The 15,363-nt window shown below is 50.8% G+C and overlaps 1 protein-coding gene across 1 annotated transcript in view; it reads left to right on the forward strand.

Moving 5' to 3' along the window:
• The window catches only part of ASTN2 (astrotactin 2), a 338,016-nt gene that overhangs the window by 119,779 nt on the left and 202,874 nt on the right, over positions 1–15,363 (forward strand). The window contains 1 exon segment of the mRNA XM_050714656.1: positions 10,404–10,550. Coding sequence (XP_050570613.1) covers positions 10,404–10,550 — 147 coding nt within the window.

The raw sequence follows: 15,363 nt of genomic DNA on the forward strand, positions 1-15,363 counted from the left end.
GTGTGCATGCTTTTTGTGCCTTGATGGCTTGTAAAGTTTTCTGAGAGCCGTTAGAGAAATGAGAAGATGAGCTTTGATCTGCCTCTGTATTTGGTGTATAAAACAAGGCCTTTTGTAAGGGAATGTTAGTTATTCAGGGGCTGTTACATGTGAGGAAGTTTCACTTTGATCCTCTCCTGTCTCCAGAGGCAGCAGACATTTATTATTTCATGGAGAATTAAACAAAAGTCAGAATAAAATTTGGGTACGTCTCTCTGCACGCACTCAGCCCTCCCAGGGACGGACAGCGGTGTGGGCAGCATGTCACTGTGTCACCATGCCACCGTTGGGGCCCTCGGCAAGCTGTGTCCCTGCTCTGAGCTGCAGTGGCTGCTGGACCACCTGCAGCCCTCGCACATCAGGGACGCCGTCAGGGATCAAATGGGAAAGAAAAGGTGATAATGCAAACATGTCATTTTTCATTGCTTACACTGGCGAGAGGGAATAATCAGCCTGTCCTGTGCCTCCTGGTGTTGGGCTGCGCTCAGTGTGTCTTCTCCCAGGGCTGGCCATGCCCCAGCTCCTGCAGCTTTCCTGCCTGCTTTTCCACGGGGAAGGAAACGCAGCCCTCCTGCCAGCACAGACAGACGGGGAAGACCTGGTGGCTCGCACCTACCCGGCTGCTTCACGGTGTGCAGAACTGTGCTGCCGCCTGTAAGGTCAGATAAGAGCACCCAGGAGGGGACGACCCCTGTGACCCAGACACCCCCACACCTCTGGGTAGCATTGTGATATACGTCCTTACCTCGCAGAGCGCTGGGGTGCACCCCCTGTCCCCCCATCCCACAGGACAGGTGCAGGATGCTGACTTCACATTCTTTCTTGGCTACCAAAGGTCTGTTGTGAAAGCCACTTTTCCAGAGAGCAAACAAACGTAGTGCTTTTTCACGATGGCTTATTTTGCATCAGCAAATAGCCGCCCCTGCACTGCTTTCCTTCACAGTTTGATGCCATTCCTGCAGGGGAGCTGAGTTTGGGCTGCTCCAGCAGCTTTTGGGGAAAGGGGCCGCCACGGGGAGCCAGCTGCAAAGCATGGGCTGGGGAGCAGAGGGGTCTGTAATTAAAGCAGTCCTGGTGCTGTGGCAGCCTCAGGCTCTTTAACATCCCCAGACTGTGCTGGAGATAACGGCTTTTACATCTGTTCCCAGCGGCAGCCTGGGCCTCTTTATTTATTTATTTATTTTTGATTGTATCTGTTGCAGCCTCCGCGAGTAATTGAGTGTTTGAGAGTGAAAAATTATCTCTCCGGCTTGGCCCTTATCTTGACAGCAAAGCAGCACTTTTAATTTAATTTTGTTCAGAGCATGCGGGTAACAAATTTCACTAATCGCTCCGCTGTCGCCCTCCGCATGGTAACAAGTCTCTTGTTCCATGGGAAGTACAACACAAACACTGGGGGGGGGGGGGTTCACGGGTAGCGGAGAGGAGGAGGTGTTGCAGTGCCGCTGCTCTCCCCACCCGTGGTGCGATTTGTTCCTATCGTTGATTGAGCAGGGAGAGCAGTGGGAGGAGGCAGAGGGCAGCATATGTCAGGGCTCTGCTGGGAAAGCTCACTCCTGTTGGGGAAACTGAGGCACTGCCATGCTCCAGCCCTGGGGAGCTCCTGCAGAGCAGAGGTTTTTATTGTGCATCTGTTCCAGAAGGAAGGGAGGGGAGGAAGAAGTGTGTGTTTGTTAGCCTTTTTTTGCATGGCTGGCTTTGGAAATCCTAGCCCAATTGGCTTGTGGCGTGGCCGCAGGGCAGCCTGGCTCTGCGGGCGGTGGCAAGGGCATGGTGGAGACCCAGCAGGGACGTGGAGCACTGCCCCACGGGCACCGCAGCCCCCAGTTCATCTCACCCCCAGCCTCCCCAGTCAGTCCGTCTGCCCAGCCCGGTGCTCGCTGGGAGTAATCCTCTCTGGGCTGTGACTTGGTGCGAGCTGTTTTCTAGATAATGATTACTTTTCTTTTCCTGGAGGAAATATGTTTTCATTGTGCTGTATTGAAAATTGCTTTCCGTCCTCCTTGAAATAAAGCCTTCCACTCAGATTTGCCTTTGTGCTTGTATAGTGTAAAACTGGGACTCATTTGGAGTTTAAAACAAAACAAAAAAAACAGACTTTAATTCTGAGAGAAGTGTTTCCATTGATTTGCGTGAAGGAAAATTCCAGTGCAGGCAGTCTCTGGCTTTAAATATGTAACTGTTTCTTTAATGTGATCTTATCCCAACCAATTCCACACTGAGAACATGAAAGCAAAACTGACTTCATTGATTTGAATTGTACATGCCCAGAGAAATTCAAGAAAAGCAACAACATCAGGAGAGCAAATGGCCCTGGTGAGGCTAGCGGGTCCCCAAGGAGTCGCCAACCTGTGCCACCTCTGCCTTCTCCATTTCTCCCCTCTCCTTCACTGCCCTCATCCATGCTGGCCTTCAGGGCTTTTCCTTTCCCTCCACTCCCCCCCCCGCCCCCCTTTTCCTCCTCCTCCCCATTGACTCTTGCTTGCGGCATCTCCCTCCAAGCTGCAGGCGCTGTATGTTAGAGCAAGGGGGGATCACCGCTGGAAGCTGTGTAAATACAAAACGAATGCATCCCTTCAGTACAAGCGCATTAATGCTCCAGGAGCGTGGCAGCAGCTGGGGGTGAGCAAGAGCCGGGCATACAGGCTGCTGTGCACACAGGGGCTCAGCTGCTGAGTCCAGGACCTTGTCGAGCCCCGGCCTCCTCTCGCCAGCCCCCACCCCACAACTGCCTTTTCTGCAGCCTCCTGTGCTGCAGCCCAGCTAACTGCTAATGGGTAATTCATAAGCGTTAATAGTATTAATCTGATTCAGCACGCTCTTAGCAAGATCAAACCCTCTATAAATCCAGAACAATCTGATCTCCCCCGTCTGCTGCACAATGTAGGCATCTCCTCCTCCTTTCCCCATCATGCCTCCTTGTGGTCTCAGGGCTGGGGGGGTGCTCACCAGGCAACCAGTGTCCCCAGAGTGGGGACCGAAGCTGCAAGGTCAGGGCTTCTCCATCCTGCTGGCTCAGGACCAAACCCTGACCCAGGTCCTGTCTGTGGATACGGTCGTCTCCACTTGGCGTTTCGCTAGGGTGGTGGTGGAGAAGGCACCCGCTCGAGGACAGGATCGAGGCTTCACTGAGAGGGCAGGCAGTGAAAGGCCTGCTTGAGCTCCTGCCCCACCGTCCAGATGCTGGCTGGGGACCTCCCTGCAGCAACATCCATCCCCTGCTGGGGACGGGGTGCTGGGGCAGAGCAGTCCACGAGGGGTGCCAGAAGGTCGGGTGGTGCAGGAGAGCCGTTCCTGGCTGGAAGGAGATTTCCCGTCCCACCCCAGAGGGTGTGTGAGAGAAAGAGGGATACCCTGAGGTGGAAGGGGAGCCCTGGCTGGCAGGAGGAAGGGGAGAGCAGTGCCTGGGACCTGGCGTGGGGAAGGGGTGGGGAGGAGGATGGTGAGACCAGCGTGTGGGATGCTCTGTGCCCATAGCAGCCTGCCACCACTGCTGCTTATCTTGATTGGTATTTGATTTGATTTAACATGATCTCCCGCTTGTAAAACACCTTGAGATGTTTGTGTGTGTGAGGCTGTCCTGGAAACGCTGTTGTACCATATTAATGAGCCTCTGCTGGAACATAAAGAAGCATCATTAGGAGCGGTGAACTCATCTGACGTGCAAAAAGCAGTGCAGAGCACAGGCACGCTGCGGCCTGGCCTTGCTCAGGGGCTCCGCACCCCAGGGCGGCTGCAGCCAGGCCCTGCTGGCAGTGCCGGAGCGGCTGTGGTGGCTGTGGTGTGGTGGCTGTGGTGTCCATGCTGTGGTGTCCATGCTGTGGTGTCCATGCTGTGGTGTCCATGCTGTGGTGTCCGTGCTGTGGTGGCTGTGCTGTGGTGTCCGTGCTGTGGTGTCCGTGCTGTGGTGCCCGTGCCGGTGGCTGTGCGGTGCGTTGCTAAGCAGTCCCGCCTCTTGCTGTGCCGCTGCTTTGGTTTCCATATCCCTGTCTTTCTCGGGTGATAGAAATGCATTTTAATATCCAAGTAGCCTCAAAACATGCTGTATTATGCTATTATCTCCGGGGGGTGGGGAAGATTGTGAAGCACTTGGCGTTTAACGCCTACATATGGCTAACACTATGGGCTGTGTGCTGATAAAGATGGGGTAATTAAAGTTTATTTTTTTTATAGACTAATCTCCCAAGCATGTATTTATGAGCCTGATTTAGAAACATCATATTACCAAGAGCACAGGATATTCGTGTTGCTTGTAAATCCATACGTGTTCTGAACTTACCTTTTTTTTTTCTTCTTTCTTGAATTTAAGCAGCACTGCCAATATCAAAAAGAAACGAGCCTGGAGTTTTGTTGGTGCATCTCTCCCACCCTTGTCCTTTAGGTGGGCAAGGGAAAATATACAAAGCAGCAAGTAATTAACTGCACAAGTAAATTATATTTCCAAGGAGACACGGTGCATTTGGAGGGTCTGTTTGCAGAGTGTTTACACTGGTGACTCTGAAATTATCTTCATCTTGCAGCAGGTGCAAAATCTTTGGGGGAATTTGGTGCTCTGCAAGCCGGTTTTGAGCTGTTTGCAGAAGGACTCGCACACTCTCTGTGAGGCTGGAGCTGGGCTAACTGGCACCAGTGTTTAATGGGGAAAAAAATCCCACGTGGGAAGGTGGAAGGGGCCAGAGGCCTTCAACCACTGCCCTAGCTGCTCCAGCACTCAGTTCAGAGGCTTTGAGTGAGGTTTAGATTCCTGAACTCCTGTCTGCCAGTCTTAATTAAGCTGTGATTAATTGGGCTGGTAGAAGAAAGCTTCTCAGGTATGATTCCGCCCTAAACCAGAGCAGTTTGTCTTTTCTTTCTGCTCCTGTCTCCTTTGTTCTTGCAGCCTGGGGCTCAAGGGGAGGTTATTTCTCCTAGTGCTAGGGTGTCAAGCCTCACAGAGGTGCCTCCCCCATTGCTTTCCCTGAAAGTTAGGCTAAAACCAAGACTGAGCATTTGAGCACCCACATGCTCTGCTGAAAGCATACAAAGCACAGCAGAGACCTGTTTAATTAAAAACAGGGTGAGAGCATCTCAACATAGCAAGGATTTGTTAGGGCAGAAGAATCAGGGGAGCAAGCTTGGTCTCAGCTATGCCTGGCCATACTGTGGGCTTTTTTGGACCACAGAATACCCAAGCCAAGACTTAGCTTGTGTGCTGAGGATCTCACGGGCTCCTGAGTCCTAGCCTCTGCCTGGGAAGGTCTTGCATTTCTTCCCTGTAGCTAAAGAAGTTCAGTGGAACTGAGTTTTAAAATCTGCACATTAAACACTTTCCTCGAAGCCCAGAGATTACAAAGGGAGGAGGGAAAGTGCCCAGGCACAGCTCCTCCTGAATTACTGAGCCGGTTTGGATCTCACCCCCAGGACAAGGAAGGAATTATTCATTTTGTTTCACATCCTGAACAGGAGCACGTAGCTCTGGTGAACCTGTTGAGGTTTGTTTAGTTAGCAATGGGCTGTTAAGAATACAGCTGTGTTTTCAGAGGGCTGGCACTCAACTATATATCTCCAGATGGGTGTTCAAACACTTCTGCTGGAGTGTCAGTGGTCGGAGGGGCAGGCGATGGGATGGAAAACGAGAAGTGTACCTCTGTTTAAAGAGGGAGGAAAGGATCTGCTTTTCTAATAGCCTGCCTTCAAACCTGGCAGGAAACTGGTCGTAAGCAATAAAGAGCTGAGCTGGAAACAAAATTTCTGCTCGAGCAGAATTCCCGTGGATTTGGTTCAGTTGGTGACAGCCAACTTCAGGCAGTTCTAGAGGTCAGTAATTAGCAGTGTGGTGGAAACAAGCAGGAAGCGGGAGGCAGAGAAGCCAGGAAGGCAGTGAGAGGAGACTTGCAGCACATTGTCCCTTCCCTTGGGCAGCCAAGCTCAAACTCATTGAGCTGTAATGGGCTTTTTGCTGTTTCAGGCCCCTGTGCACCTTTCCTCTTAGTCACAGACAGAGAAGAAGCGATGGGGAGGTGATGGGGATGGGAGCCCCCAGACCCTAATCCCAGCTCGGCTTCTGCTGCAGGGTGGTGAAGGCTGCTGTTGTACCCGTGGTTCAGGCTCTTTGTAAAAAGGGGATAATACTTGCCTAACTCATAAGGGATTTGTGACATAATGTTTGCAAAGCACTTTAAGACCCTGGATTGAAAGGTGATTTATAGTGGTAACATCCAGTGTTCTCTGCTCTATTGTATCCTTGACTGTGTCCAATTATCTCAATGGCAGCTTTTCTCCATTTTTTTTTCCTTCTTTTTCTCTTTTTGCATTAGTTTAGCAGTGCCAACCAAAAGAAGGGCTTGTGGCAGGCACAGTATGCCCTGCAAGAGGATGAGTTTGGAGGTGCTAACTTACGCTAATGATATGAATAGACTGGAAAGGAAAAAGGGGCATCGCAAGGTGGAGGGCATGGGAGATGGGTGATAAAGCTGTGAAATAGAGGTGGGAAAGCTGTTTAGATGATGCATGCTTAAGGAAAGTGAAAGATGCTTCATAAATAATCATTTTGTGTACTCCTGTTGGTCGCAGTGGTGGGGTGTTTCCCAGCAGATCAGCCACTTCTCTTGTCCTGCAAGTGTCAGGAGCAGCACCCACTGTGCAGGCTCCATCCTGCTGCAGGGGAGGCTTTGCTGGGGCACACTGCTGGCCTGGGAAATGCAGGTTGTGCCTCGGGCTCAGCCTGGACGCCAGTTCCCTGCTCTGGCACCCGCATCTCTAAGTGGGTTTGATGAAATTATAGGGTGAAACACGCGAGTGCTAACTTGCTAGATGCATTTCCCATTCAATTTTTAAGCAGATGCTTTATAAATCTTGCTTTGCTGATGAAATAACGATGGCAGAGAGCAAGGAGGGGGGAGCTGGATCAGGTTCCAAAAATAAAGACGTGTCCTTGCCTGAATCCTCGGCAGGCACACGGTCAGGTCTGCCAGGAGCTGGGTCATCTTGGCTGCACTGTAACAGTCTGTGCAGCAGCTGGGTGTATTGCTGGTCCATGCCCTCTCGGTGGCATTTCCATGTTCCCCAAAGTTTTCAGGAGGTGCGGAGCTGAAGAGACCGACTGCTCAGCGAGGTGTCTGTTGCAATCCTGGTACATGATGCTGATGGAGGGGCCAGGCTGGGGAGAACAACGTGCAGCTCCCAGGCCTCAGGGTGCTGGGACTTCCCCTGCTTGGGGACCCACAGATTGGGTAGCAGAGGCCAGGGGATGGTTTTTCCTGGTCCTCTCCATCATCAGAGGGTGGCTCATGCTTGCTCCTGGCCTGCACTGAACAAGAGCATCTGCATCTCATGGAGCAGCCAGGTCTTTCCCAAACGTGTCTTCATTGCCCAGTCTCACATCCTTTCCCCTTGTCGTCTGGGGTTGGTCTGTCCCAGCACACTGTAGACGACCTGATTCAGCCATCCTAACACTGCTGGTGAGTTTGTAACTCTAGACCTGCTGATGTTTGAGTTCTCCATTGGCTTTTACTTAAACTCCCTGCAACTACCTGAAAGGATGTTTCAGCAAGGAAGGTGTCGGTCTCTTTTCTCAGATGACAAGTGATAGCGTATAAGGAAACAGTCTGAAGATGAACCAGGGGAGGTTTAGATTGTATATCAGGAAGGATTTCTTCGTGAAGAGGCTGGTCAAGCACTGGAATACACTGCCCAGGGACATGGTGAAGTCCCCATCCTGGGAGGTATTCAAGAGATGTTTTGAATGTGGCACTAAGGTTTAGTGAGTGGACTCAGTAGGTCAGGCTGCTGATTGGGCTTGGTGATCGTGAAGGTCTTTTCCAGCTGTCGCGTTAAGGGGTGTAGCTGATTAACCGTTGTGGGTCTGGTTGGATTCACAGTCACAGATTCACCAATAACGTATTTACCGATATGGGTCCGGTCAGATTGAGGGTACTGAACATACTTGGACACAGAACCATTGACCACCACTCTCTGGGTGTGGCCACTGAGCCAATTCCTTATCCATCATTTGGCCCACCCTTCGAATCCATATGTTTTCAATTTAGAGATTAGAATGTGATGTGGGACCATGTCAAAGGCCTTACAGAAGTCCAGGTAGATGACATCAGTCAGTCTTCCCTTGTTGACTGATGCAGTTACTCCATCACAGAAAGCCAACAGATTGGTCAGGCACGATTTGTGCTTGGCAAGGCCATGCTGGTTGTCCCAGATCACCTCCTTGTCCTGCATGTGCCTTAACATTGCCTCCAGGAGCATTCGTTCCATGATCGTGCCAGGTACAGAGATGAGGCTCACTGGTCTGTAGTTCCCCAGGTCTTCCTTTCTACACTTTTTAAAAAATGGCAGTGATGTTTTCCTTTTTCCAGTCACTAGGGACTTCGCCTGACTGCCATGATTTTTCAAATATGATGGACAGTGGCTTGGTGACTACATCAGCCAATTCCCTCAGGACCCTGGGGTGCATGTCGTGAGGGCCCATAGCCTTGTAGTTGTTAAGTGGAATCAGGAGGTTCTGAACTTGCTCTTCACTTACAGTGGAGGGACTCTGCTCCCCCAGCCCCTGCCCAGAGGTTCGGGGACGCGAGAGATGTGGGATGCCTGACCACTAGTGAACACCGAGGCAAAGAAGTTGTTAAGTACTTCTGCCTTCTCCACATCTGTCAGTACCAGTTCTCCATCTCGATTTGTCAGAGGCACTACACTCTCCCTAGTGTTTCTTGTGTGGCCAATGTACCTGTAGAACCCCTTCTTCTTATTCTTTGCCTCCCTCACCAAGTTTAGTTCTGTCAGTGCCTTGTCTTTCCTGATCCCATCCCTGCACATCCAGACAGCATTTCTTTACTCTTCCTAGGGCACATGGCCCTGTTTCCACCATCTGTGCATTTCCTTCTTTTGCCTAAGTTTGACCATCAGGACCTTGTTCAACCATGCTGGTTTCCTACCTTCCCTTTTTGATTTATTGCATATGGGAAGGATAGTTCTTGTGCTCCAAGGAAAATATCCTTAAAGAGTTCCAGCTCTGATCAGATCCTCTGTCCCTAAGGACTGTGTCCTATGGGATCTTATCCACTAATTCTTTGAACAGCTGGAAGTTGGCTCTTCTGAAGTTCAGGGACTTTGCTATCAGCCAGGCCCATATCCCTCGAGATCACAAACTCAACCAGGGCATGGTCACTGCAACCTAGGCTTCCCCCAGTTTTAACTTTGTTAACAAGTTCTTCCGCGTTGGTGAGCACCAGGTCCAGTAATGCTTCTCCTCTGGTTGGTTTGTCCAGTACCTGGACAGGGAAGTTGTCCTCTGTGGACACCAGGAGTCTCCTGGATTGCTTACTGCCTGCCATGTGGCTTTCCCAGCAGACGTCCAGGTGGTTGAAATCCCTCGGGAGGATGAGAACCTGTGAGCATGATGCTTCCTGTAGTCGGAACAAGAAGGCCTGATCCCTTCAGCATCTTTCCAAGACATAAAGTCCCTTTTGGTGCTTCCTAGTCTCCTTGTCGCAGCCTCAGTTGTCCTTATTCTATGATTCTATAATTCCATTTGCTTAAAAAATAAATGAGAAAGAAAGAAAGAAAAGAAAGAAAGAAAGAAAAAATGAAAAAGAAAGAAAGGAAAAAGAAAGAAAAAATAAAACACAAGGTGCCAAACAAGGCTGTCTGTGCGTGCAGGTCTGCACAGAGTAGCAGGGGAGGAGCAGGACGGGGATGTCCCCAGCTGATGGCTACTCCATGCAGACATCCCCTACCCTACGTGTCCAGCACGTGGCCATAGAGCTGGGGACAGGTGAGCCACTTCCCGTCCAGGTGCTGGCTTCAGAAGCCCCTCTTTGTGTTGGAAAGTGTTGAGTTGGCACTTGTAACAAAATCCTTTGTGAGCTGCTTTTTTTGAAGGTACCGTAAGCTTCTGTGACTGACAAAATAAAACTTCTCTTGTAATCTCCGCTGCCTGTAAAAAGCGGCTGGCTCTGTAGGTTGCTTTGTTGTTCATCATAGTCCCTGTGTGATGACTGAATATTTATACATATTTGTATAAATAATTAACACTCAGCAATGCTATATAAAATTTATAGACATAGATTTCTCCTGGTGTTAAGCAAGAGTAAATGATGCCATGGTACCAGCAGCCCTCGGATTTGGCTTGATTATTTTTGTGACTTGATAAAATTTGCCACATAAACCTAGGCTGATGAAAACTGCCTGGGGCTTGGCTGCAGGAGCCTGCAGGACCATGAGCAAACCGTGATGGGAAGAATAGGGTGTGAAGGATCCAGGAGCTCTGGTCTTCATGGGGCAGGGGGAAGCAGAGCAAGCTGGGGGGGCCTTTTGGGGTGGGGGTGCCGAGGCGGGTCCCTCCCGCAGCACCCACCACTCTCTTTGCCTTCCAGGTTCGATGAAAAGCCCCATCAACAAGACAGCCCTGACCCTCATTGCGGTCAGCTCCTGCATTCTTGCCATGGTGTGCGGCTCCCAGCTCTCCTGCCCGCTGACTGTAAAGGTGACACTTCATGTACCTGAGCACTTCATCGCCGATGGTAAGACCCCATGGGCATCAGAACCCCTTCACCCCACAGCAGCCGCTCTCTTTATAGCTTACCTAAAGCCTCCCTGAGTCAGCACCTTAGCAGGCATCTCTAGAGGACCACACCATGGGGGTAAACTTTCCTCTTCTCAGTTGCACCTTTGTTGTTTTTATCACTAAACATATCTGATAGATATTCCTGTTCTCATCTGGACTCACTGATGAGCCCCGGGAGCCCGCATATGCATGCTCCTGTCCTGCAGCAGCTGATCTGTTTGTCCCAGCCCCTCGCAGCAGTGCAGAGTGAAACTGGTAGTATTTGAGCAAAGGCAGAGATGCTTTGAAAAATTAGACGGGGGCTGCTGTCACTATTTATTGCTTTCTCCGACTAGGCTCCTTGCATTTGTTGTGTTTCACTGACCTTTTCTTTATAATGTGCAGTGAGCGTCAAGTGCAAGTTTTCAGTAGCACGAGGGCAAATTTCATTTTCTTCCAGCCGATGGGACCCATTATTCAGTCAGTTCCAATTCCTCAGCTTCCGTGCTCGCCTGACTGCTTGGGGCGTGCTGAGGGTACACCTTCTCCCTGCCAGAACTGTGCTGCTCCCAGCCCCGTGCTAGTTCCCATCCACCCAGTGGGGTTGGGATGGAGGGTGTCCCTCGGGGGTGTGAACATAGTGGGGAGAGTTAGATGCTTAATGAGGTGCAGCAGTGTGGAAGAGTGGGGCTTAAAGCATCCCCCCATGACAGAGAGGGATTCCCTGGTCTGTTTTAAATGCTATTCAGCCTTGATGAGAGTGGGTTCTTCAGTCCCAGCACGGAGCCTCACCACGCATGTGTGTCTGCACCTGCAACGATGCTTTTGGGATGGGTGCTGTGTGCAGCCAGCGGGTTGGTGCCCTGTGCTGGTGGGAAGGCTGCCGCTGCTCTGCCCCCTCGGGAAGCTCCTTAGCTGCTGGCTCTGGAAATTGCAATCCAATCTCAGGGGCTGGAGGCTGCCCTCATGGCTAAAGCTTGGTTATTAAGAAAAAGAGGAGGAGAGTGTCTGCTTTGTGGCCTCAGATTGGAGGAACGGACTGTTAGAGGGGTGGAGAGCTGAAAAAGGCATAACTTGAAATAAGGGACTTGGCTACGCCTTGACCTGCTTCTAAAAGGCATTAAGTACTGCCCAGGCTGCAGATAAATATTCTGTAGTTTTCACAGATTTTTATTCCGAACAATTGGAGAACAGAAACTCATTTTGCTTTGGGGAAATGAGGCTGCTCCAGTATCAACTCGCGTCCCTCGAGGCACCGGCCAGGTTATCGCGTAGGCTGGGAGGGACGCGCTGTCCCCAGCCCACAACCAGCCGCAGAAGAGAGGGAGAGCACAGGAGCCCTGCTGAAGGCCAGGGGGAAGGCAGTGGTGGGAATAGGCTCCAGCATCCTGCAGAGCCTCTGGCCCACGGAAGGCTTGCGTCCTCGAAAACTAAAATAAAACAAAATGTAATGCGACTCCGTAGAGTTAAAGTGGAAAGACGAGTCTGTGCTTTTCACCAGGAAGGGAGTGGCAATGCAAATTACGCAAATACAGAGAACAGTCGAATGGAAATGACAACGAAATACCAATAAAATAGATTAATATCCTTGAAACTGGGGGAAATGGGATGATCTCCAGTTCCAACTTAATGACTTCTTTAAAGAGAAAGTGGCAAGAGGACTGGTAAAAACGGTTTGGCAAAGAATTAAAATGAGCTTTGTAATGAAACTGTAAAATATAATTACAAACTGCAAAAACTTTTTAAATATTTTTATGGGAAACAGTCAAATTCCTCATACAGAAGCAGCAAAGACATTTTGCAGTGGCTATCAGTTTTATTGAAATCTCATCGTTTTATGTGGTGGCGGAGTCCATTGCCTGGGAAGAGGAAAGCTCTTAAAGTTGTCCCTTCTAGTTGATTAACAACAAATCCCAAGGCAGCACCAAACTGGCAGCAAAATGCTAGGAAACGTTGAAAGGCAACACTGAACTGAGCTGGGCTTGGAAATCTGTATGGCACCCCGGAAACCATTGCTGGCTGTGTTTGGGGAGGTGGCGTGTGGCTTGTCACCCGGAGTCCTACACTGGTGGCAAAGAGGGGACCTGTTCCTGGCTTACTGGGTTCATTTCCAGCTCTTAATGCTGCTTTTTGCCAAATATCAGGGCTGGGGGGTGGGAGGGGGTGGCGGGGGGTGCTGGCATGGTTATTGCCATGTGGGTGGAGCGGCGGCAGAGCTGATTACGTTGGCCCACATGGGGCTGGGAGCTTTGATCAGTCTTAAAGCAGCTGCTCACACGGCACCCAGCGTCTCGTTAATGCTGCCGTGCACTTAAATAGTCTGCATCCTTAAGCTGCTCTCCTTTGTACGTTGCGTGACGATAAGGCAGGCTCTGTGAGCGGGCGGGGAAGGTGCATTCGTGGGAGATGTTCCCGCACAAGAGAAGGGTGCCCTCTAATTCCCGTTTGATATGCAGTATTTCAATAGATGCCAGTAGCCAAGGAAAATCTGAAAAAAGAGAAGCTACCAACACCTCTGCAGGAAAAGCCGAACAAAGACAGAGGCTGAAAGCAATCCCTCTCCTGTCAGATGAAGACTCATCTGTTAAGGAAATAAATAGATGTCAGCCAGCTCTGGTGCGCCAGGATCCTAAACCAAGTTGGGGAAAGGAGTGGGGAGAAGCCCCACCAAATGTCTGCAGCCCCAGGGGAGAGCAGCTTCCCCCCTGCAACAAGCAGTGGTGTTGGAAGAAGAAGCTTCTGAGCCTGTTAGAGTTGGAGGATGGGAGAGAGCAGGGGAAGGGCTGGGACAAGAAGCCAACTGGCAGTGAAGGGTGGGAGGGCAGATTATCACCGGCAGTATTAATAACCAGCACGTCTCTATTGCCCTTGTTTCTCCCTCTTGGTTCGTTTTCTTCCTTGTGTTCATTTGATGGGTTCTCCCACTGTTTCGCTCCCCTCTGAACAATTACTGACTGGTTTGTACAGCTGCTCTTTCTTCATTTCCCAGGGCAGCCACCTGCACAGGAGCCTGGCAGAAGCTGCGCCGCTGCTCTCTGCCGCCCTGGCTGCCAGGGGGAGGCTGGGGGCTTCCCCTCCGAGAAACACATCCGTGCCCATAAAGCCTCTCTTGTGGTGCACTGCAAGGAGCCTCCTTTGCTGCACGGGTCTTGTGGGGTTGTCATAGGGCTGAGGAAGGCACTGGCTTTGTCCCTGCCCTTGGTGCTGCAGGGGGTTGCATTACACTGGGAGGGCAGGGAGGCCTCCAATTCCTTTCTCGTTCCTCCCCAAGTGGCTCAAGCAGCCTCCGCTCCCTTCTGCCACTGCTCCAGGGCATGGAAATCGTGTGTCCCCCTGGTGTCAGGAACTATGCAGCCCCTGCCTGCACCCAGCAGCAGGCATCATGCCCGTTTCAGAGCAGGCTTGAATTTATAGGAAGGCTTGCGGTGGCTTTTATGAGGACGTGGAAATGCAAAGCATTATTTAGAGGAACATTTAGCAGCATCAAAGGGGGGAAAAAGAAAAGAGAGTCCCTCCATCTGAGCAATAAAACCCCTTATGAATATGTTAGCCACTCAGCTCTGTGCATTCAGGAGGGTTTTTCTCTTGTAAGTAATCATTCAAAAAGTAGAGAGAGAGCAATGGGAGCTGCTTGCAGGGAAAGCAGGGCTGGAGAAAGATACCCTAGAGGACTTAGCCTGGAGTATGTCCTTGCTGCACAACAGTTTGAAATATAGTATCAATTAAAGCTTCCCATTTTTATAGCCTGCAAAGAGGTTATATATGGTGTTGGTGGATGTTTGTATCGGGATACTTTAGTGGGAGAGGTAGGCGAGGTCTTCCATGGCAAGCAGAAGGAAGGAAGAGCTACGTTTAACCAGGGGCTTGTAGGGCTTCGTTTTATAAGTGGGAATAAAGTAAAGGACATAAACCAGGCTTCTGGTGCTTCAGAGGCATCTCTGGGCATTTGCAACCTTCTTCCCGCCTCTTTGGAGATGTGTGCCGGGGAAAACGTGGTGCTACCTCTGTCTGGGACAGCACTGAGCTTGGTCAGGGTGGTTTCTGAAAATCAGTGAGCAGAGGCACGGCCTGTGCAGCTGGGATGCTTGCAGTGGGCTTTGCTCAGAGCACCGGTGTTTCTGCAGCTGCAGCCCAGCTGCAGATGTGGGGGCATCCCGCGGGATGAGCACCAGCTCCTCCAGCCAGCCCTGCAAGCGAGGCGGCAGGAAAACAAACCGAGCATCCCTGGGAACAGCCCTCCTGGGTGGCTGAAGCACTGCTGCTTTCTGGTGCTCTTCTGGCTACCGGCAGCTGTGCAAACCCGAGCCAGTGCTTTAGGCGTGAGCGGCTAGTAAGGTGGCAGAGCTGGAGGAAGCTGTGCTTTGGGGCATTTTTCCCAAGCTTCATGCATCTGCATCTGCCCGCCTGAATGATGATGGTGTGTGATTGTCACAGAGCTGATCAGTAATTGTTTCATCTGAAGATTATTCATTTCCTTCCCCCTACAACTGTTTCCTCCAAGACGCCGGTGGAATTGGATGCTGCTATTAGCAGCTTTTGCTAATTTTCCCCAAAGATTGACTGAGCTCTGTAGACTGCAATTGTTGGACTCGCAACAACTTCTCATTTTGGTTTTAATTAAATTTGTTGCTTTAAATTGTTTGCTTTTGACATCTCCTGCTTAACGTTGTGCAGCCCTCAGAGGTGACCAGGCATTAGTTTGGTTCCTCAGGCGCTGGCTCACGTGTGCTCGGCACGTGCTGCGCATGCGCTCGCATAGAAATAAGCAGCAACGAGAGATGCAGGCGGTC

Source organism: Cygnus atratus, chromosome 19 (genome assembly GCF_013377495.2).
Source record: "Cygnus atratus isolate AKBS03 ecotype Queensland, Australia chromosome 19, CAtr_DNAZoo_HiC_assembly, whole genome shotgun sequence".
Lineage (NCBI taxonomy): Eukaryota > Metazoa > Chordata > Aves > Anseriformes > Anatidae > Cygnus > Cygnus atratus.